Genomic DNA, 24,983 nt, shown 5'->3' on the forward strand with positions numbered 1-24,983 from the left:
CATGCCAACCCCGCACAGAGAGGCCCGGGAGTCAAACCCTTCTTACTGTGAGGTGCCAATCAGCCTGTGCTGCCTGGGAGTGGCACAGGGAGTATGCATGAGTAACTAGTGGTAATAATAGTGTCATATATTGCTATTTTCCTATGCCGTTACGAAAGAATATTATACTTACTTGACTGAGACAAACTGACTGATAATAAGAGTGATATTGAATATTTTGGTGGACTAAAACCTATCTCCATGAAGACAGGTGACCAGGCCAAGTTACAGGTCAGATCTATGTAAATGTAAAATGGTTAAATGCCATACTTTGGAATATTACAAACAACACAACAACATCTCCATGGAGAAGAGCAGGTGGCAGATCAGACGTGCACCTTGAAGCATTATCGAAACAGATCCAGTGTGAGGAATATTCAGTGAGACATGAAACTGTGCTAAAAGTACTAGTACGTAGGTCACAGTCTTTAAAAAAAAAATCTGTCCTAAAGGAACATTTTGTGGAATGGCCGTGGTCTCGCCCCATGTCTTCTTCTCTCCAGGTCAACAGGGAGGCAGCTTGTCACTACTTCTGTTCACTATGTTTTGGAGGCCATTCAAATTAAGGTCCTAATTTTACAGCTGCTTTAGGGCAGGACAGGTACACAATGTGTCACCACTTTTGGTTAAGTTTAGGTTAACTTTATTATCTTAGTACACGTCGCACAAAATATCCCCAATGCTGTTTCAACAATGATAATATACACACGGTTAAATCCAGGACTGAACCAGAATTCAACTGAACTATTAGTACCAACCTGGTCTGAACAAGAACTAGGACTAAATCAGTAAACACGATTATTCTTATTTTTACACTTGGAGATGAGTTGAGATTGTTTGGAGAGAGGCTCGTTGAATAGGGTCTAAGTCAGGGGTCCAAAATGTTTTCATCCTGGAAACATTGCTCCAGTCGAGGGCCAAAGAACGGTGGTCAAATTATGTGAATCATTCAAAAAAGGTTGCATTTCGCTGAGGTTTTAAAGTTCTACTGTACCTTCATTCAGTCTCATAATCCAACATCAGGTCTGTCTCACACCAAGAAGTTAGATAATGAGATTATAGTGATTGAGAATTTGAAAGTACTTTTAAGGATAATGTGATCCAAGAAGCCCGCTGTTTCTTGTGCTGTTCCTGCAACAAAACAGGGCCTACAAACTTGTCATGCTATATATTGTGTATCTCTAGGAATGATAAGACCCATAATCCTACACGTTTTATCCAACTCCACCACAAAATCAGCCCATTGACAATAACTACCTGCCCTCAACGTCGCCGCCTCATCTGTAACGCAAAATCTGCCAAAAACTCACAATGAAAACTCTTCAAAAACACGTCTGATGGAACATGAATCACCGGCCACTTGTTGAAACACTTGATGCACAATCGACGCAACGTTTTAAGCAGACACCTAGAAAAAAAACACGACGCAATCCCCGGGCCGTGACGCAGGGATTTCCAAACGCGTCTCCCCTCTCTCTCCACGCGCATAAAAGTGAGCAGCTTTCCCCCGCGTTTCTCCTCTGAAGCCGGAGCAGCCAGACAGACATCGCGGTGTTGCGTCTCTCGGTAACTACGAGCGAGCCCCGCGCTTGATTGACAGCTGCGCGACCCAATCATCTGCGCGTCAAAGGCGATCGGCTTTACGCGCCGCCGCCGCTGATATATTCATCATAACAATACGTTCGTCCGGTTATCCCGCCCCCTTTGTGTCACTGGGAACCGCGAGGAGGAGGAGGAGGAGGTGGAGGAGGAGGCGCGTCTTTAAGAAGAAGAAGCAGCAGCGGCGGAGAGAAGAAACAACCGTCACTTCTCTCTTCTCTCACACATCAACAAGCTGCATGAGGCGTGCGCGGGGACGGATTTGAGCACTGCAAAGGCGATTCATCCCCCAATCAACATCTGTGCTCCGGAGGAAGAAGAGGATGGACGCACTTCGCCTTTCGCCGCCGCCGCTGCTGCTGCTGCTGATGCTGATGCTTCAAGTGGCGCTCGTATCATCGAACCGCCACGAAGAACATCCCGGTAAACGCAGAGGAGGATTCGGAGACGGGATTCTAGCCGCCGCTGGTGCTGATGCTGCGTCCCATCACCTGGCGTTCCTAAGCAGCGCATCCCAGCATCATCCTCACCAACACCGCGAGCAACAGCGGCAGCAGAGAGGCACGGGCTTTGACGTCGAGGAGTCCGGAGCGGTCTCGTTTTTGCGCACCGGCGACTCCAGCACGTTAGCGCGCGCCAACTGCAGCCGCCGGTTCGAGCTCTCGTCGCCGCCGCCGCTGCTGCTGCCGCCGCGCGCGGGGGGGAGAAGGTCGGGGGGCGGCGACGGCGGCGGTGACGATCCCGCGATGGCCAGCGTCCTGGACACGGTGATGCACGCGGCAAACTTCCTCAACGTGATCCTGCAAGCCAACAGGTCCAGGGAGCGCAGCGTGCGGGGCGACGCGGAGTGGTACCACGCGCTGGTGCGGAGCATGCTGGAGGGAGACGACAAGATCCACCGCGCCGTCGTCACTTTTCACGTGGATCCGACGGTTCCCGGGCCGGACGTGCTGCTCCAGGCGACGCGCACGGGCGGGGAGATCGTCCTGCAGGATTTGTCCGGAGACGCGCATCGGCACCTGCGGAACCGGAGCGCGGAGACGGAGTGGTACCACGGCGTGAAGGATCGGAAGAGGAAGCAGCCGGCGTTCCGCAAACGGGTGCTCAGTCAGGATTTTACGTCCGCGGACAATTCGTTGAAGCGCGGGGAGAGTTATATTCCCGACAAGACGCACGTGAAGTGGTCCCCGCCGTACCTGGAGTGTGAGAACGGGAATCTAGTGCCGCGCTGGCTTTTGACCCTGTCCGCGGGGTTCTACGGGCTGAAGAAGAGCGAGCCGGGGCCGCAGTTCAGGTACGTGCGCGGGGGTAACGGGACGGGTCCGTTGGGCGCGGGTCAGACCTGGTGTAGTCCCAGTGTGGAGGGATAACTGGTTTGGAACTTGTTGAGGTCCTGCTTAGTTTGGTCCTGATGAAGGTTCGGAATAGACTGGTTTAGTCCTGGTTTAGTCCCAGTGTTTAGTTTGGTTTATGTTCTGGGTTAGTCCTAGTTTAGTACCAGTATGTTTTAATGTATTGATTGATGGAAGTTCTGTTTTAGGCCTTGATGAAGACTGGGATTAGATTAGATTTAGTCCTGGTTTAGTCCCAGCTTGGATAGATAATTGGTTTGGAACTCGTTGAGGTCCAACTTAGTTTGGTCCTGATAAAGGCTTGGAATAGACTGGTTTGGTCCTGGTTTACTCCCAGAGTATAATTGGGTAAATTCTGGTTTAGTCCCTGTGTTTAGTTTCTTTTAAATACTGGTTTAGTCTCAGTTTGTAACTGATGAAGTTCTGGTTTAGCTCTGGTCTCACTGAGGCCCTGCTTGGTTTGGGCCTGATACAAACCTGGATTACACTGGATATAGTCTTGGAATAAATAAATTCAGGTTTAATTCTTGTTTAGTCCAATGTGGAGAGAAAATGGATTAAGTTGTGGTTTAGTTTAGGATTCATTGAGGACCTGATTGGTCTGGTCCTGATAAAAGCTTGGAATAGACTGGTTTAGTTCTGGTTTAATCCCAGTGTGGAGCGACCTAATTGATGAAGTTCTGGTTTAGTCCTGGACTCATCAAGGTCCTGCTTAGTTTGATCCTGATTAAGACTGGGATTAGAGTAGATTTAGTTCTGGTTTAGTCCCTGTGTGGAGACCTAATTGATTATAATGGCTTCACAGTTGCACATTCACCTCATCAATATTGAATACAGAACCAAATCCAAAACTAAACCAGGACCAGATCAGGACTAAACAAGGACTAGAACAGGTCCAAACCAAGTCCACATCAGGACAACAAGAGCTCAGTTTAGGCCCTAATAATGACCCACAGTTTGGGTTTAATCCTGGTATAGTTGGAGACCTATTAAGTTCTTGTTTAGCACTTGATTAGACCTGATTCTTGTCCTGGTTTATTCCTGAAACATACTTCATTGTTTTGAATCTTAGTTTAACCTTTGTTTATACCTGGTTTACAACTGATTTTGGATTAATCTTGGTCTAGTTCCTGCTGTTTGAACACACTTTACATCTGGTTTTATGAGTTCATCCTCCTGATAATAAATCCTGTTTATGTCTGGGGTAAATCCTCTTTAGACGTTTACTTCACACATTATGAATCTTTTATCACGTATCATCCATCTCTAATGCAACATGGAGAATGATTAAACAAGTATTGTAATTTTTGGTTTATTTGGTGCAGCTCTGTCAGTAGAACAGTACTACAGTGAAAATATATTTACTTTATAAAATAGGTTTTGCAGTGGTTGTTGCAATGTCATTTTGCCCTTGACAGAGACAGAGGTTCCTGTATAAAGACAGACGGGGCTTTCCTTATAGTGGGGATTGTCCACACAAGACTTCTTTTACAGTCAAATTAAATAATATTGTACAATAAGTATTCATTTTATAACAATTAAATTAAATGAGGTTATTTTGAATTGTTTTTTCTTGCGTTAGACTTTTGGCTAACGCCTTGTCAAGTTGTTGGCAATTATTAAAAGTGCACTGTGTAACTTTGCATTTAATCGAATCTTGATTACAATTATTATGCCCGATGATGACAAAATATGCATAATCGAGAGGCGAGGATTAATAATGAATGACATGGATAACGTCTTTACTGCGCGCACAGACCTGCCGCTCCCTCCTGTGCAGAGGGGGCGCTGCAGGACAGACTGCTGCTGCTGACCACACCGGGAAGACTCTTATCCTGGACTTATCTGAGGCTTTATTTTGTTCACATTTGAGTTTTCAGAAAAGTTTTTACACGTGAGATGCAAATATACAGTCGACAGACACGACAGCATAAGCCCCGACGCTGCGTTTTCTGCTTTTTGTTACTCATAAACTAACTAATACTAACACTGTATCATGTGTGGGCTTCTGTCCTCATTAGTTAGTCCTGGAGCAGATGTATTTAACTAGAGGTCTACAAGTCAAGTTAGTTCAGTTAAATAGTCCACATTTTATTCAAATAACTTATAATAGGCAAATGGAAATGGAAAACTAAAAATGGGCCAAACGAATAATGAGCCAAATACTCATTTAGATGTGTAGATTAGCAGAAAGGCAGAGGAAATATCTTATTATGTTTAAATGTATTTGAATTGTTTGAAATTGGCTCTGACAATATAGTGCATGTCCTCCATTCTTTCTCTCATCTAATAAATCCCAAAATATCCTTAAAAAAGTAGTAAAATAGTTATTACAATTCTGAAAATAAATAACGTGATTGTTATATTTTCTATAATCAAAAAGCCCTTCTTTTATGCATGCTTTGCCTAGAACGTCAGTACGGCATTTAGCTTATCTATCACCATGGAGACCACCAGATCCTGTATCACCATAAGAATGAATGTTTTCAATAATGCACAAACTATAATTTTAATGCCATAGGGTGGACATGACATCATTTTACAAATATTAATTACGATCAAAATAGAACTTTGAATAACTAATGGTGAGGAAACACTGTTATAACAAGGACAAGCACTCATTAAATTAGATTTTGCATAATATAGTCCCTTAAATAAATGTTCATACTTGAAACAAAAGGGCTTCAAAGACGTCTTCTGGAATAAACCATTGAAGCTTATTCTCTACCATATTTCAGCAATCTATGACCTTGATATCAAACAATTACAGCCGAGAATGTAAAAATACCTACTTTAATTCACAAAATCAGATTCTTGAATAACACAGAAAAAAAGCTAATTAGCATATACTCTTCTGACCCCGCCCATTTACATATTCTCCATCTGGGGACACAAACCACATTATGCTACTACTACTACTGTGTGTACCCCCGCTCCTCTCCTATGTGGTTTCCCCTTGTTATCCTACAGGCTGGGGTGGGTGGGTGAGGGAGGTAGAGGGGTGTTCTCTCTCGCTCCTCGGTCTTGACAAGGCAGCCGTGTGGAGCTAAAAATAACCTCTTTAGTGGATGTAGCTGCATTGGAAACCACTGGCTGCTGCAGGCCCTTATAATTCATTTTTCAAACCTACTCTTGTGTTCTGTGCTTTTTTCCCCCTTCTCCACTATTGGCTTTTTCCTTTCTTTTGGGTCCACGGAGGCTCGATCTGCGATGACTCATAGCAGAGGAGAGACAAGCAATTAAAAAGGAAAAATATTGTCGTTAGTGTTAGCAGATACCGCGCACGACAACATTACTGACAGCCTGACAAATAAAAGAGAGTGAACCATTTATTTTATTTAAAGGTGCACTATGTAACTTTTCTCCATGGAATATTCTACAGCAGGTGGGCAATTATTTTCCTCCAAGGGCCATATTCGAATCCAGGCAAGCAGCGGAGGGCCGGCCCGCAATCACTATTCTGTCAAATATAGGCTATTGAATCTATTATTTTCATTAATTTAATGTCATCTTTAGGATACAAGTGCAGACAGATGCCTAAGGGCAAAAAAAATAAAATATATTTTTTTAATATTACTTGGCATGTTTGGCGGGCCGGATTATAAAGACAAACGGGCCGTAGGTGGCCCACGAGCCGTCGTTTTCCCACCCCTGTTCTACAGTGTGGTGTTAAATATCTAGCTTCCATTTATTGCATGCATTATTATTATTACTACTGTGAGCAGGCTTGCCTCTCCACAAACCTGACCTGTAACTTGTCCTGGTGGCTTTATCTGCATTTATTTCCATTTATTGACATAATGAGGAACAAATCGAGGCAAAACAATAACATCTCCATGGTGACAAGCAGGTGGAACATTCCATCAGAAAAGCGATTGATTGATTGATGTTGAGCTTTTTTACTTGACTAATTATTTTATTAGGATTAAAGCAGCAGCAGAAAGAGGAGGCATGGAGTAAGTGATCAGTCTCATTTATATTGGGTGTATGTACAAAATCAGGTCCAAACGTAACGGTTGTGTCCTTAACCTTTGCCCTCGGTGTACGGAGTGTTCAGAGACGAGGCAGAAGGTGGTCTGGGCTCAGAGAGGAGAGAAGGAGCCAGTTTGAGGACGTTTGTGTTTCGTGGAATGCATTTAGATCTCTTTACTCTTACTCATTTAATCACAACTGGAGGTGAGGGGAATTACGAGGGTGTTTTGTACTCATGTTCATGTTTTGTCATTTCTAAATCACGACACGGAACATGCACAGGAACGCATGATGTGTTTTATTCAAGCAGAAGATAGAGATGAAGTTTATCTAAAGCAGAGTGTAAACGCTGTTGTCACACGCAGAGTCTCTGCTGCAGCGACTCTCCGCACCTCCCTCTGTGTCTGCGCGTGTCAATCAAACCCGCTCATTATCGGCTCATGTTCAGGTAAATCTCATTCATAACTCACTTTGCATTGTCCTTACACGGTGAAGTGGAGGAGTGGAGGAGGAGTGATCATGGGGCTTGACTTTTCACTTTTGTAGATGCTCATTTTCTAGATCCTAACACATTTGAGAAAGCTCCTTTTAATTGTTTAAGTGACTACAGCACAAAACACAAACTAACACAATAAATGTTAATGATAGTGTTAGCTCAGTAGGGAGGCTATATCAGATATTGGTGATATGGAAGAGTTTCCCCAGATATTGGCACCGATATGTTTTCTGCACTGGCCCAGTCTGTGAGGCCCCTGTGTCATCCTCAGTTTGTCCTCAGATCATCAGATTTGTCTTTTTGAACAGACTAATGAGTCAAAATTTAAATAGGAGAGCAATTAGGCTAAAAATATGTCTGCATGTGTACACAGTTGTGCCAAAAACGTGACCAAACAACAGAGGAATCTATAATTTTCTTTCATTCCTGTGGTCTGACATGTTTCTTTTCCTCATGTTTGTGAATCTAAATTTGACTAAAACAGCCAGATTAGAACTTATTTACATTTAGATCAAGTTTTTGGGTTGTAGATTGAGGTTTAATTTAGCTTCTAAAATGGTCACGATTATTTCTTTTTGTAAAAACTAATAATCTTGTCATCCCTATCGGCCACAACAGTAAGACAGACATCAAATATTGGTCTCAGCTCAAAAACAAATGATTTCAGACCATCCCTAGTGCTCAGGTATTTACATTTGTATTTCACATTAAGCTTGACAATATTCCAATATAAGCTATGATCACTGTAGTAAAAGCTTGGAGATACAAATATAGTTCTTTGTGTGTCAGAAATTGAAATATATATAAATAGATAAAAATAGAAATATATTAAAAAAAACTTTGGACTTGACTTTACTTTACTTTGGAGAATAAACAGACTTTACTTTACTTTGGAGAATAAACAGACTTGACTTTACTTTGGAGAATAAATAGACTTGACTTTACTTTGGAGAATAAACAGACTTGACTTTACTTTGGAGAATAAACAGACTTTACTTTACTTTGGAGAATAAATAGACTTTACTTTACTTTGGAGAATAAATAGACTTTACCTTACTTTGGAGAATAAATAGACTTTACTTTACTTTGGAGAATAAACAGATCAGTGACTCAAATGATGTACATGAAGCAAGTCATAGTTTTAGTTTTACCACTAAACATTGGTGGAAGTCTGCCTGTCCTACGTATTAGTTAATATACATTTGAAGTAGAAGGTTCTCCATGAATCCCTCCGTGAGACAACTCAAAGTGACTCCACGCCCTCACAGACTCTCGCAGGAGTATCACTGGCCGCCGCGTCGATCGCCAGTCGAGTGTAAGCGCTCGAACGATCCTCCGCGTCAGTAAATATTTAATCTAGACGACGGCTTGTGAGTTCCGCCTCAAATGAATCTCTAATTGAAACAGTGGAGTCGCTTACAGGCAGCGCAGCCTGGAACGAGCGCAGAAGAGGAGGCGATCCCGACGCGAGCCCCACAATCGCATTAGAGCGCTTCCAAGTTCCAGTCGAGCAAAGTGGCTGTCAAGAAGAAGCATGATTCAGCAGGACATTTCTATTAGCCCAGAGAAGTGTGTCGTTCTCTTTCAATGACCAAATGAATATAAAGTATTGCGTAATTGGTTTCTCATTAAACTTTTCTGGGGGACCGTCTGGCGTGTGCTTTTCTCAATGGAGATGTTATCGTTTCGCCTGGAATGTTTGCAGAGAGCGACAAGCGACCGAGCCCAAGCGACCTCAGCTCCACGAGAATGAGCGAGCGAAATGTGTCGTGGTAATGAGCTGAGCGTGTTTTAACAGCATCATTTACATCAATAATGTTGTGTTTTAGCGATTGCTGTGGCTATTAATGTGCAACAGAAGAGAAGACGAGGCTAAAACTCACCACTTTTATGACGTGAAAGTGCTGCTCAGGTGCAAGAATGTGTGTTTCCAAGATATTTAGGAGCAATAAAAAACTGTAATTGAATAAATGCAAGATAGATACGTTTAATGCCATTTGGACTAAATATCTATAGGGATGACTGGTGTCAGACCAAAATGTTACATATGTACTTTAAAGGACACATTATGCAATTTTTTTAACCATGTGATTATATTGTTGAACTTATCTGATGTTTTTTTGTTTGTTTGTTTTTTCCACGCTGATTCTTTAATCCTGTTAAGATGCTTATCTTCCTCGTCCTCAGAAATGCTCAGTTTGAATTTACCCGGGTTGTTGTGCGTTGTGTTGTTCATTGGCATTGCTGACAACAGAGGGCGCTCCAACGCTCAGAACAGAATTGGAAATGGAGGCGTCGTTATTGGCCTTCGTATGTGCATTGGCACAGGGCGATACTGTGTTTTGGCCGATTTGGTGCCTAAAATACACATGCAAAAGCTTTTTTTGAACACTTTAATACAAAGATGGCACTGCACAACATGTGACCACACTTATTTCTCACAGGTTTGTAGTTAAACAAGACATGTAACCATGTGGGTGAGTTTTTGGTCAGTTTAAATTGCATAATTTGGCGAAAATGATCAAAATTAGCACTACATATCAGCCTATAAATATCTGCAGAGCTTATCCACCATCGGTTATAGTGGATTCTAAACAGCTGTTGTGAGCATCGGCCATGACACAAACTCAATATCGGTTGATATCTAATGTATTATGTCCTCTGTTAGCTGGATGTACAAAAGATTCCTTATAGTGATGGAATATGTTTAGCTATAACTATAATTATCTTCTGCATTCACAAACCCACTACTGCTGGAATCTTTCACCTTGCCGTGTCCTTTCTCCCCGGCTTAATCTTTGCACGCGCATGTTTTTCCGCTGTGGTATCGGGAGTATCGCTCACCCCATCCTGAGTCCAGCCACGATAAGAAACATTAGCTCGAGGGGGAAGCGGCGGCTAATGTAACTGCTTTCCTCTCCCCTCCACGTGAATACACAATCAATACGCCGCTGATAAATTAATAATGAAAGATGTCGAACAGCAAGCCGGCATGGGGCATCTCCGCTGTAGCCAAAAGAGAGCTCCAGTCACTTCCTGTTTGGAGGGAAGAACGGACGCTAACGGCTAATGCTAAGTTGAAGTAACATCATGAGATTTTAGCTGAGAGAATTTAACCCTGAACAAGTAAATCCTTTATTGAGCCTTTGCTACATGCGTTCGTGGTGACGTCATACAGCCGGGACCCATTTTAAAAGGGGCACGCGATATATAAAAAACAACACGACTGCATCCTTTTCTACGGCATAATGAGCTACGAATACTTTGATTCTTTAGGTGATAACGGCAAACTAAGGTACACGACAAAGCTATCATTTCTTGTGTTTCATTTCATCATGTTTTCATTTCGTATGTAGTAGACGTGTTGTTGTGCCCCTTTCAAAATGGCGGACTCGGTCGCCACTGCACAAGTTTTTGTTATATTTGAATAATCATTTAAAATCAGAGGTGGCCAAAACAAGCATTCTTGCAGATTTGTAAGCCAAATGCCCTAAATGACAGTAAAACCAGGAAGTTATCATGTCAAACTGTATGATTATACCAACAATAACATGTATCTTATGATTGGCACATAATAGTGATGCAAATGAATACAACACTGTTAAATATATAACTTTACATAATATTTTACTGACTTGAATACGCTGTTTTCAGTTCTTTACAAAGAATGAGTTTGGTCACCACTTTTTAAATTGCACCTTTTTTCATAGTTTTAGCTGGGGTGTGACTTATACTTATATTTATATTTATATATTTATATACTTATATACTTATATATACTTATACTCCGGAGCGACTTAAATGTGATATTATTTGTTATTTTCACACTTGCAACCGCATTTTATACTCCAATGTGACTTATATATGTTTTTTTCTTCTCTATTATGCATTTTTTGGCTGGTGCGACTTATAGTCCGGAAAATACGGTACTCAAAACAGATTCTCTATCTATCATTTAGAATCGAACTTCTCTCGCCTCAGATGAACTGATTTCATTTTGTGTTTCGCTCATTGATTCTGCAGAAATCCGCAATGTTTTTCAGTCCCTGTGATATTTTATTCTTGTATTCTTTTTTCCTCGTAAGCCGCCATGTTTGTTTTGATACGGACGGATCATGTATGTCCCTGATTGGCTAATACACCTGTCAGACACACCCATCAGCAACAAAACGACGCATTTATGCAAAGTAATTTCTAATTTGATATATTGTGACAGCCCCAGTAGATATTATTGTGAGAATTATGACAATACAATATCACAATATTTACTTTATTCTTATAGATAAATGTCTCACAGAAGAAAAGTTTTGGATCCTCCACCTAAAAACTTACATAATTCCATTTAAACCAAATTTTTACTTTAAATGTTGCTTCTAACATCATTCGGATTCTTCTTTCTAAAATTCTTATGACATCTGGAATTGTATTATACTATTAACTATAGACTATAATAAATAATAGATAAGCTGCTTGCTTTTCATACTCCGCTTTGACTTAGCTCCATTGATCTTGCTCTGAACATTAGATTAAACAGTCGCTTTATCGACCGGAAAAGTGATACAGGAAATTCTGGAATGGCTTTATTGAAGTGTTCTGCGCGTGGCCGTCTCTTCACTTGTACAACTTGTCCTGATTTCTCTAGTGACAGCGACAGTCCAGCGTCCAGCCCATAATAAGCACTAGCAGCTCGTGCGCCAATGCACAGAACATTGTAACACGGCAGATTGCAAATGCATGCTTCATGGTCACACCGCAAGACTCCACTTCAGTCATTTTAGCGAAAAAATCTGGATGTACAGTACTCTCCAGATAGAACAATGTGCTGCACGTGAGTTAAATTAAGAAAGTAAATAAATAAATGATTATCAGAATAGTTTATAATAATATATTAGCATTTAAGACACTGAAGATGGAACACATCAAGTGACATTTTGTTTGTTTTAATTATATAAATGTAAAAAATAAGCCATTTTATTGGTAAAAATGAACGACATTGCATATATTAAAATCTGAAAAAAAAAAAGCATTTGAACCAGATCTTACTAAAAATTGGTTTAAAGTATTTTATTTGAAAGGTAAAACATGAAATAAATGAAATCCGGTTTAGAATTACATATTGACATTGCTTTTTTTTACGATCCGTAAATATCTTGTTAAGTCCAAGATTGTAAAGTTTGGTGTGTGTAGGAGTTATTTTAAGGTCTGATCTTTACATCTGCATGAGAGAAAAATGCATTGAGAGAAAACCGGAAAGTTACGATGTATAAATCTCTGGCTGAAGTGAATTAAATGAAACAATAAAACATATTTAAATGCAGATGTGACTGTTTAGTGGTTTCCTTGTGAAAGCCTGGAACGTTCCACAGTATTGTATTAAACATATACATTTTGTTGCATTGTAGTGGAACGTTCTAGGTAAATGTAATAACATCTCCCTAAAACCTGGCAGAAAAGTCACATAGTGCACTTAAAAGGAGCCATAATATACTTTTCCCCAGTGTTTAGTATTGAACTATAACACAAGTAGATCGTCATTATACAATTTAGTTCATTGTAAACAGCAATATTGATCCAAAACGGTTTTATAACAGAAACAGGTCCATTGACTTCCTGTTCAAAGTGAGCCCCGCCTCTTCTGGGATTGTAACATTTCACTGTAACAAGCCACGGAATGTAATTTACACGATTCATTTTTATTTTATAACGTACATGTATCACTCAGAGTTGCAACTAAGTATAAGGATGTGCGCGGGGATAGGAGGTAGGTGAAAACAGGCATTTTCTGAGCACTGGAACCTCAGTTACAGAACAATACAGGATTAGTCAAAAATATAGGAATCAATGTAAATACAAATGTGTGTAAACTAATGATGAGGGAACAAAGTTAAATGCTCATTACAGTAGATTTTACATATGTCTCCTCTGATATGCAGTCAGTGCTCATCATTTCTTGTGTGCGTCTGATCAGCAGCACATGTTGGAGTGGACAGGTTGGGACGAGAGGCTGGCGACGGGGCGTCCACCGCCTGTAGCAGAGCGAGACACCTCAGTCTGCAGGGGGTGCAACAACACCTGCTCAAATGGACCTCATCCAAGAGTGTCAGGGAGGAAAGCCCACACACTCAGGGCCAGCGCAGAGGAGGGGCGGGAGGGGAAAACATGCTCAAAATCTTTTTAATCGTTTTAAGATGATTAAATGACATGTAAACTGCAAAGAATCTGATTTATTTGTGATTACGGTTCCTTTCATTACTCACATCAGATTTTGTCATTTGCATGTAATTTAAATCATCTTTAAAGCCCAGAAATAAATCTGATTTTGGTGTGAATGTAGTAGCACATACATACATAGTCAGTTTGATCAAAAGGGGATGTATGTAATACTATTCTTTTATTAAGATTTTCATACACATTTTGCAACTAGGTATGCATAATCTTAGAAAAAAGGAAATCTCTCTGACAAGTTTTGCAAAGGTTTAGATACAATGCAATGATTGATTCATGATTCATGAATAAAACGTAGGATTCTGTATGTGTGCATTCAAACACATCCAGCTTTAACAGTTTAGGAAAGACAGGAACATGAGGTCCAAAACATTTCCAGAACATTTCTATATGTTACAGCGTCATAGTATTTAAATATTCTACATAGTGTTGTTCATTTTGGCCTGTAGGCTTTAGGTGACAGGACAGCTTAGCACGAAGAGCGCTATAGCCTCATCAAGAGCTTGACAGGCGACATTTGCTTATGTTTCTCTTTTAATTTAATCAAAGTTCTGATTAAATAATGCTTGCAAATCTCACAATTACATTGTAGTATTAGACATTTTGTAGACGGCTCAGTTTTCTGTTGAATCACACTTCTAATCTGGCTGCTGCTCTGCGCTTTTACCATTAGCTAACATGCAGGTGTGTGCATGTAAAGGGTTAACAGCTCCTGAGGTGCTGTGGCTGCTGTCGTCATGGGGACTCCTCTGCTCACCAGAGGGTCTGTCAATATCACACCTCAGCCTGGAAATGTCAGCACCAAGCACAGCGCTAGAAGCTGCTCCAGATGCTAAGGAAGTCAGCTAGTTTCTACTAGAATACAGCATGAACAAAGACGTCAGTCATGATGAACACATAGTTTATTATGAATATAAATATTTTGTTCACTATGGAAATAGCTTATGGTCTGGCCAGTTAGGAACATAAATAAAAAACCTAGTTTCAGCTTCACTGGAGGAAGTATGGCAGCTTGAGCACTATCCTCTGCTAAAGACCACTTTTCCTGTCAGCTATATTTAGTCCACATGTCTCTTGTCCCTTTTCCCACGATGACTGACACTTAGATCCAGATCTGTGGACCTGGGCCCCTCCTTCTTCCACTGTTTCATTATTGTTTTCTAACATTAGTTTTGTAAAATCAACTATTTTTAATGGTCCTCAGAGGCAACTGCTGTGAGTTTAGGCTTTACAAAAATACATTTAATTCAATTGAATTAAATGTTTGTTCATGCTTTAGTAGGGCCAACTAAGGTGTAGTTATTATTTAGTGGTATTTGTTTTTCACACATTTGGGTTGGTACTGCCCTTGTTTAGTCCATGTTTAGATCAAAGTTTAGCCCCAGTTTGTTCCTCTTTGGTTCTTGTGTGAGTGTGAATGCAGCTTGTACACCGTTTGTTTCCAGAGGTGTGACTTTACACACATTTTCCCTCACATCTTGTTTTGTGACCAGGACTTAAAGAAGAATCCGTCACATATGAGCTGTATTCAGTCATTTGGTGTAAAGACTTGAAAGAACTCCAAACTCAAAGCTGGGACTGGATTTGGACTCGTAGACCATTGACTTGAGACTTGCAAAATTAGGACTTGGTCGAAGCTCTGTTCATATGTCAAAAGGCTTTAGAGCAATAAGGCTCTGCAGTTTCAGCCGGGAATTCAAATATTGTGCTCACGGTAGTTGTAGTCACTTTTCCCAATAAACATTGACATTTTTGTGGCTTGATTCCCCCTTTGGCTCATGGTAGTGATTCCGTGCCTCTCCCTGGCCTGATATAATGACACTGTGATTAGTGATGTGACTGACACTGCCACATATAAAACAGTTTGAGTTTGATCCTCATTTCCATATTAACATAAGTGTAACTCTGCTGTGGCTCGAGCCCTCACTCAACCTATCACTCATCTTCTCTGTAGGTTTTCCATTATTGAAGGCAGTGTCAGGATTTCAGAAAGAATGATAAATGCCCACAATAAATGCCATAATTTAATCGCCCAACCGATAGAAATGTTCTAATTCATATGCATCTATTTACCCTGGCTAAAAAACAATGAATACACTTCTAAATTATGTATTTATATGTTAAAATAAATTAACTTTTCTGGAGCGTTTCTAGGTAATCATTTGATAAAAAAAATATGATTTAAATATACTTTAATAACACCTAACACCATACTCTGCCCCGCCCACTTTTGCCTCTTTTTGCCACGGTTTAGCACTTCTGTTGTGACACTGTTGAATGTCTGTCTAATCGCACTCCCGGTTGAGCGGGAACGCCGTTCACTTAAGTGGAGAATGAGGGGAAAGTCTGGTCGCTAAACTATGCAATAAAATAGATCTATTTGTGTAAAATGTCCGATGTTCATGTGACCAGCAAGTCAACACTGCACCGAGTCCCTGAGCGGCCTGAAAACGGCTTCTTAGTCTGTGTAGAACTGATTTTCTATGTCAGGTCCTTTCAAACTATTGTAATCATAACAAATAGTAAAAAAAATGTAATATAATTGCACAATTATAATTTTTTTCTTTTTATATCACCCCTTCAGTAAATGGGCCAATGCTCAACTCACTACTCCACTACCACCATATGAAAAAAATGCAATCTTAACATTTATTTATATATAAACTATACAGTTGTATAATGCAATACTGGTTTTATAGGTTTGTCTAGTAATGTTCAAACTGTCACTTTTCTCTAATATTTGGATAGCTCTGTTTTACTTTTCTATGTCTTTTTGCCTCCTAAGTGTTTGAGCCGTCCCGCACATAGAGCACAGCTGCACTGCTCCCTGGCTCTCCAACGGCCCATTGTTCCATGACACTGTCCTCCCGGAGCCCAGCCTCTGCCCTCTCTCTAAGGACGGCCCAGTGAGGGACCTCTGGGCTCCGAGCGGTGCTGTGCAGGCTGGTTCACTGGGGCATATGGAAGCGCTCACGGCCAATGTTCAGCCTCCAGAGGAACAGCGTGTTGTTTATGTTGTCTTCGTGTTAATGCTGCTCCATTTACACCAGCTCGGTGAAAAGGCCCTGTGCATGTGACGGGATTGAAATAGAGTTTAACTATAGGTGCTTACATAACAGGGCTGCACAATACATCTTTACAACTTGTGATGGTTCAAAATCATTTTTTTCAGCTCATACCGATATTCGATATGTGCCGTAATGATGTGTGGTGTTGATATCCACATTTTTAAATCTATAAGAAAGTCCAAAAGTCAAGTACAAATTAACATTCCGATTTTGAAAAAAGTATTTATTTATTTAATGGCAAAAACCCCTCAACAAATATCAAAAACCTGTTTTTTTACCTGTTGGTATGACTAAACCTTACAACAGTCACAGTTAGTATTAGGGAATTAACTAGATCTGCAACTTGTTAATTGATAAATCGCAACTGATCAATTAATGAAATAATTGTCAATTATTTAAGTAACTGAATAATCGTTAACTGGTCAATACATAGGTCCCAAAACATGCCATGAGCTGAGAAAAGAGGTTTTACGACTCAAATTGTGCCGCTATTGCATAAAAATCACACGGAAAATATGTAAATTTGGTGTATTTGCTGAAAACAGATAAATGCCCATAAATGTGCTCCACCAGGATCTTCAAACGACTTCACTCTGCTTCATGCGAGTCAAATTTTGTTAAAAATTAATCACTTGATCGTTAGATGCAGCCCTAGAACTAACTAAAGCTAACTAATCTACAACAGCTTCTCAGCGCTTGTCCAAACTGGTGCACGTCTTTGGTCTGTGGGAGGTAAAAGTAGCACTCTGCTGTGTACCATGTTCAGTCCGCTTGTACCATGTTCAGTCCGCTTGTACCATGTTCAGTCCGCTTGTACCATGTTCAGTCCGCTTGTACCATGTTCAGTCCGCTTGTACCATGTTCAGTCCGTTTGTACCATGTTCAGTCCGCTTGTACCATGTTCAGTCCGCTTGTACCATGTTCAGTCTGCTGTGTACCATGTTCAGTCCGCTTGTACCATGTTCAGTCCGCTTGTACCATGTTCAGTCCGCTTGTACCATGTTCAGTCCGCTTGTACCATGTTCAGTCCGCTTGTACCATGTTCAGTCCGCTTGTACCACGTTCAGTCCGCTTGTACCATGTTCAGTCCGCTTGTACCATGTTCAGTCCGCTTGTACCACGTTCAGTCCGCTTGTACCATGTTCAGTCCGCTTGTACCATGTTCAGTCCGCTTGTACCACGTTCAGTCTGCTGTGTACCATGTTCAGTCCGCTGGTACCATGTTCAGTCCGCTTGTACCATGTTCAGTCCGCTTGTACCATGTTCAGTCCGCTGGTACCATGTTCAGTCCGCTTGTACCATGTTCAGTCCGCTTGTACCATGTTCAGTCCGCTTGTACCATGTTCAGTCTGCTGTGTACCATGTTCAGTCCGCTTGTACCATGTTCAGTCTGCTGTGTACCATGTTCAGTCCGCTTGTACCATGTTGTACCATGTTCAGTCCGCTTGTACCATGTTCAGTCCGCTTGTACCATGTTCAGTCCGCTTGTACCATGTTCAGTCTGCTGTGTACCATGTTCAGTCCGCTTGTACCATGTTCAGTCTGCTGTGTACCATGTTCAGTCCGCTTGTACCATGTTCAGTCTGCTGTGTACCATGTTCAGTCCGCTTGTACCATGTTCAGTCCGCTGGTACCATGTTCAGTCCGCTTGTACCATTTTCAGTCCGTTTGTACCATGTTCAGTCCGCTTGTACCATGTTCAGTCCGCTTGTACCACGTTCAGTCCGCTTGTACCACGTTCAGTCCGCTAGTACCACGTTCAGTCCGCTTGTACCATTTTCAGTCCGCTGGTACCATGTTCAGTCCGCTTGTACCATGTTCAGTCCGCTTGTACCATGTTCAGTCCGCTTGTACCATGTTCAGTCCGCTGGTACCATGTTCAGTCCGCTTGTACCATGTTCAGTCCGTTTGTACCATGTTCAGTCCGCTTGTACCATGTTCAGTCCGCTGGTACCATGTTCAGTCCGCTTGTACCATGTTCAGTCCGCTTGTACCATGTTCAGTCCGTTTGTACCATGTTCAGTCCGCTTGTACCATGTTCAGTTCGCTTGTACCATGTTCAGTCCGCTGGTACCATGTTCAGTCCGCTTGTACCATGTTCAGTCCGTTTGTACCATGTTCAGTCCGCTTGTACCATGTTCAGTCCGCTGGTACCATGTTCAGTCCGCTTGTACCATGTTCAGTCCGCTTGTACCATGTTCAGTCCGTTTGTACCATGTTCAGTCCGCTTGTACCATGTTCAGTTCGCTTGTACCATGTTCAGTCCGCTTGTACCATGTTCAGTCTGCTGTGTACCATGTTCAGTCCGCTTGTACCATGTTCAGTCTGCTGTGTACCATGTTCAGTCCGCTTGTACCATGTTCAGTCTGCTGTGTACCATGTTCAGTCCGCTTGTACCATGTTCAGTCCGCTTGTACCATGTTCAGTCCGCTTGTACCATGTTCAGTCCGCTGGTACCATGTTCAGTCCGCTTGTACCATGTTCAGTCCGCTTGTACCATGTTCAGTCCGCTTGTACCATGTTCAGTCCGCTGGTACCATGTTCAGTCCGCTTGTACCATGTTCAGTCCGCTGGTACAATGTTCAGTCCGCTTGTACCATTTTCAGTCCGTTTGTACCATGTTCAGTCCGCTTGTACCATGTTCAGTCCGCTTGTACCATGTTCAGTAAACTGGTACCATGTTCAGTCTGCTTGTACCATGTTCAGTCCGCTTGTACCATGTTCAGTCCGCTTGTACCATGTTCAGTCCGCTTGTACCACGTTCAGTCCGCTGGTACCATGTTCAGTCCGCTTGTACCATGTTCAGTCCGCTTGTACCATGTTCAGTCTGCTGTGTACCATGTTCAGTCCGCTTGTACCATGTTCAGTCCGCTGGTACCATGTTCAGTCCGCTTGTACCATTTTTAGTCCGCTTGTACCATGTTCAGTCCGCTGGTACCATGTTCAGTCCGCTTGTACCATTTTTAGTCCGCTTGTACCATGTTCAGTCTGCTGTGTACCATGTTCAGTCCGCTTGTACCATGTTCAGTCCGCTGGTACCATGTTCAGTCCGCTTGTACCATTTTTAGTCCGCTTGTACCATGTTCAGTCCGCTGGTACCATGTTCAGTCCGCTTGTACCATTTTTAGTCCGCTTGTACCATGTTCAGTCTGCTGTGTACCATGTTCAGTCCGTTTGTACCATGTTCAGTCCGCTTGTACCATGTTCAGTCTGCTGTGTACCATGTTCAGTCCGCTTGTACCATGTTCAGTCTGCTGTGTACCATGTTCAGTCCGCTTGTACCATGTTCAGTCCGCTTGTACCATGTTCAGTCCGCTTGTACTATGTTCAGTCCGCTTGTACCATGTTCAGTCCGCTTGTACCATGTTCAGTCCGCTGGTACCATGTTCAGTCCGCTTGTACCATTTTCAGTCCGCTTGTACCATGTTCAGTCTGCTGTGTACCATGTTCAGTCCGCTTGTACCATGTTCAGTCCGCTTGTACCATGTTCAGTCCGCTTGTACCATGTTCAGTCTGCTGTGTACCATGTTCAGTCCGCTTGTACCATGTTCAGTCCGCTTGTACCATGTTCAGTCCGCTTGTACCATGTTCAGTCCGCTGGTACCATGTTCAGTCCGCTTGTACCATGTTCAGTCCGCTGGTACAATGTTCAGTCCGCTTGTACCATTTTCAGTCCGTTTGTACCATGTTCAGTCCGCTTGTACCATGTTCAGTCCGCTTGTACCATGTTCAGTAAACTGGTACCATGTTCAGTCTGCTTGTACCATGTTCAGTCCGCTTGTACCATGTTCAGTCCGCTTGTACCATGTTCAGTCCGCTTGTACCACGTTCAGTCCGCTGGTACCATGTTCAGTCCGCTTGTACCATGTTCAGTCCGCTTGTACCATGTTCAGTCTGCTGTGTACCATGTTCAGTCCGCTTGTACCATGTTCAGTCCGCTGGTACCATGTTCAGTCCGCTTGTACCATTTTTAGTCCGCTTGTACCATGTTCAGTCCGCTGGTACCATGTTCAGTCCGCTTGTACCATTTTTAGTCCGCTTGTACCATGTTCAGTCTGCTGTGTACCATGTTCAGTCCGCTTGTACCATGTTCAGTCCGCTGGTACCATGTTCAGTCCGCTTGTACCATTTTTAGTCCGCTTGTACCATGTTCAGTCCGCTGGTACCATGTTCAGTCCGCTTGTACCATTTTTAGTCCGCTTGTACCATGTTCAGTCTGCTGTGTACCATGTTCAGTCCGTTTGTACCATGTTCAGTCCGCTTGTACCATGTTCAGTCTGCTGTGTACCATGTTCAGTCCGCTTGTACCATGTTCAGTCTGCTGTGTACCATGTTCAGTCCGCTTGTACCATGTTCAGTCCGCTTGTACCATGTTCAGTCCGCTTGTACTATGTTCAGTCCGCTTGTACCATGTTCAGTCCGCTTGTACCATGTTCAGTCCGCTGGTACCATGTTCAGTCCGCTTGTACCATTTTCAGTCCGCTTGTACCATGTTCAGTCTGCTGTGTACCATGTTCAGTCCGCTTGTACCATGTTCAGTCCGCTTGTACCATGTTCAGTCCGCTTGTACCATGTTCAGTCTGCTGTGTACCATGTTCAGTCCGCTTGTACCATGTTCAGTCCGCTTGTACCATGTTCAGTCCGCTTGTACCATGTTCAGTCCGCTTGTACTTCAGCGCTTGTAGTGTCCCTGTCACCATATGTGCGCCTGGTGTGAAAGCTAAAACTTGCAGAACTGCAATCAGGCCGCCAATGTCCTTATTCTGCTGTAACTGGATCACATTAATGGTGTGGATTTAATTAACCACTTCTTTATGATAACTACACCTTAATTATCGTTCAGAAAACATGATCAAAGACTTAATTCACAATGAACAGACAGTTATAGTACAGATAGCTTAGTAACTACTTAATTAATGGATCAGGAGTTACTAAGCTTAATAAAAAAAAAATCATTATAAATTAAGTGGTTGTTCATGCTTTATTAAGGCTTTTCGAATTGTAGTTATTATAAAGTATTACAACAGGAAGTAAAATACATGCAATCACATGTATTAAACTCTCCACATTTATTTTTATTATTTATGTATTACTACTATTACTGCTAGCACAGTCTGCACTAATCACAGTCACTACTGCAGTTAATGGATAGGAATTACAACTCTAAAATACTACTTCTACTAGTATCTGTACAGCCTCTACTTAATACTGCATTATTAAGCTTTGGAGTTAAACAATTCTGGAAAAATATTCTATTAGTATTTTCTTCTGGCCAACATCATGGTTACGATAGGTTTAATATGTGTATTTGTTCAGAGAGTACATTATAAACATTAACATTTGAACAGCATGTATTTCAGAACATGTTTGTAGAAGTCCAAAGGTTTTAAACAGAGTGTGAAGGAATGTTTTTGTTGTTTGATATTAAGTTGACTTTGATAATCTTGCAGCTCTACATAACGCACTGATATTTCACCAGAGTCCAAAGATTTGAAAGTTTCTGTCCCTCTGAGGAGTGAAGCAGCTGAAACAAGGCTAAGCTAAAACAATAGTTTGCCTGATGAAGTCACGTTTCTCAGTCAGATCGCTTTAGAAGCATTTCACTGAAGCTGATTTTAGGTCCTGCTTCTGTCATGAGCTTGGGTTCTCTGTATATCATTGTGTGGGTCCATTATCTACTAAAATGTAAAATGAGTTAGTGTTGCATAAGCGTGGTGAGAATGGATATAATTAGTGAGGCGAGACGTGGCAGGCCAGCGTGGCCCAGGGCTGCACCTGATCCTGGGGTTAATAACAGCACAGATGCCGGGCCCTTTTGTACTGGAAACCCACTGTGTACTGTTGGCACCAGCAGGAGGCTGGACCATGTTTAGTCCTGACTCTGGCACCAGCAGGAGGCTGGTCCAAGTTTAGTCCTGACTCTGGCACCAGCAGGAGGCTGGACGATGTTTAGTCCTGACTCTGGCACCAGCAGGAGGCCGGTCCATGTTTAGTCCTGACTCTGGCACCAGCAGGAGGCTGGACCATGTTTAGTCCTGACTCTGGCACCAGCAGGAGGCTGGTCCAAGTTTAGTCCTGACTCTGGCACCAGCAGGAGGCTGGACGATGTTTAGTCCTGACTCTGGCACCAGCAGGAGGCCGGTCCATGTTTAGTCCTGACTCTGGCACCAGCAGGAGGCCGGTCCATGTTTAGTCCTGACTCTGGCACCAGCAGGAGGCCGGTCCATGTTTAGTCCTGACTCTGGGCACCAGCAGGAGGCCGGTCAATGTTTAGTCCTGACTCTGGCACCAGCAGGAGGCCGGACCATGTTTAGTCCTGACTCTGGCACCAGCAGGAGGCCGGTCCATGTTTAGTCCTGACTCTGGCACCAGCAGGAGGCCGGTCCATGTTTAGTCCTGACTCTGGGCACCAGCAGGAGGCCGGATCATGTTTAGTCCTGACTCTGGCACCAGCAGGAGGCCGGTCCATGTTTAGTCCTGACTCTGGCACCAGCAGGAGGCTGGACGATGTTTAGTCCTGACTCTGGCACCAGCAGGAGGCCGGTCCATGTTTAGTCCTGACTCTGGCACCAGCAGGAGGCTGGACGATGTTTAGTCCTGACTCTGGCACCAGCAGGAGGCCGGTCCATGTTTAGTCCTGACTCTGGCACCAGCAGGAGGCCGGTCCATGTTTATTCCTGACTCTGGACACCAGCAGGAGGTCGGTCCATGTTTAGTCCTGACTCTGGCACCAGCACGAGGCCGGTCCATGTTTAGTCCTGACTCTGGCACCAGCAGGAGACCGGTCCATGTTTAATCTTGACTCTGGCACCAGCAGGAGGCTGGACCATGTTTAGTCCTGACTCTGCCACCTGCAGGAGGCCGGACCATGTTTAGTCCTGACTCTGGGCACCTGCAGGAGGCCGGTCCATGTTTAGTCCTGACTCTGGCACCAGCAGGAGGCTGGTCCAAGTTTAGTCCTGACTCTGGCACCAGCAGGAGGCTGGACGATGTTTAGTCCTGACTCTGGGCACCAGCAGGAGGTCGGTCCATGTTTAGTCCTGACTCTGGCACCAGCAGGAGGCCGGTCCATGTTTAGTCCTGACTCTGGCACCAGCAGGAGGCCGGTCCATGTTTAGTCCTGACTCTGGGCGCCAGCAGGAGGCCGGACCATGTTTAGTCCTGACTCTGGCACCAGCAGAAGGCCGGTCCATGTTTAGTCCTGACTCTGGCACCAGCAGGAGGCTGGACGATGTTTAGTCCTGACTCTGGCACCAGCAGGAGGCCGGACCATGTTTAGTCCTGACTCTGGTGCCAGCAGGAGGCCGGTCCAAGTTTAGTCCTGACTCTGGCACCAGCAGGAGACCGGTCCATGTTTAGTCCTGACTCTGGCACCAGCAGGAGGCCGGTCCATGTTTAGTCCTGACTCTGGCACCAGCAGGAGGCCGGTCCATGTTTAGTCCTGACTCTGGCACCAGCAGGAGGTCGGTCCATGTTTAGTCCTGACTCTGGCACCAGCAGGAGGCCGGTCCATGTTTAGTCCTGACTCTGGCACCAGCACGAGGCCGGTCCATGTTTAGTCCTGACTCTGGCACCAGCAGGAGGCCGCTCCATGTTTAGTCCTGACTCTGGCACCAGCAGGAGGCCGGTCCATGTTTAGTCCTGACTCTGGCACCAGCAGGAGGCTGGACCATGTTTAGTCCTGACTCTGGGCACCTGCAGGAGGCCGGACCATGTTTAGTCCTGACTCTGGGCACCTGCAGGAGGCCGGTCCATGTTTAATCTTGACTCTGGCACCAGCAGGAGGCCGGTCCATGTTTAGTCCTGACTCTGGGCACCTGCAGGAGGCCGGTCCCTGAGGTCCTCAGAGTCCGAGATGGTTCATATGGCACTAACATGTCCTAGATGTACTTTGGTGCTAGGCCATGGAGAGACTTGTACACAAGCAGAGCTGCTTTAAAGGTCCCATAACATGCAAAATCGACTTTTCAGAGCTTTTAACCTTCTTTGCTATTTGTGCTTCATATATGTACCCAGAGTGTTTTTTTGATTGATTCCCGCAGTGTTTAGCTATATTACCGACCATCTCCTGATCTGAAGTTCTATCGTTTCTCACTCAGTCGCGCGGCAGGAGCGGCACAGCGCGGAGCAGACAGCTGTGGGGCTACGTCACGGGTGGGCGGGGCACACACGCGCTCTGAGACTACGTCACGGGTGGGCGGGGCACACACGCGCTCTGAGACTACGTCACGG

At 43.5% G+C, this 24,983-nt stretch overlaps 1 protein-coding gene across 1 annotated transcript in view; it reads left to right on the top strand.

The window, feature by feature from the left end:
• Positions 1 to 1,961: 1,961 nt before the first annotated feature.
• The window catches only part of LOC140364346 (metabotropic glycine receptor-like), a 50,572-nt gene continuing 27,550 nt past the window's right edge, over positions 1,962 to 24,983 (top strand). The window contains exon 1 of the mRNA XM_072450441.1: positions 1,962 to 2,932. Coding sequence (XP_072306542.1) covers positions 1,962 to 2,932 — 971 coding nt within the window. The remainder of the gene's footprint in view (positions 2,933 to 24,983) is intronic.

This window comes from Eucyclogobius newberryi, unplaced genomic scaffold, assembly GCF_026437365.1.
Source record: "Eucyclogobius newberryi isolate DKJ021-1_F unplaced genomic scaffold, fEucNew1.0.hap1 SCAF_18, whole genome shotgun sequence".
NCBI lineage: Eukaryota > Metazoa > Chordata > Actinopteri > Gobiiformes > Gobiidae > Eucyclogobius > Eucyclogobius newberryi.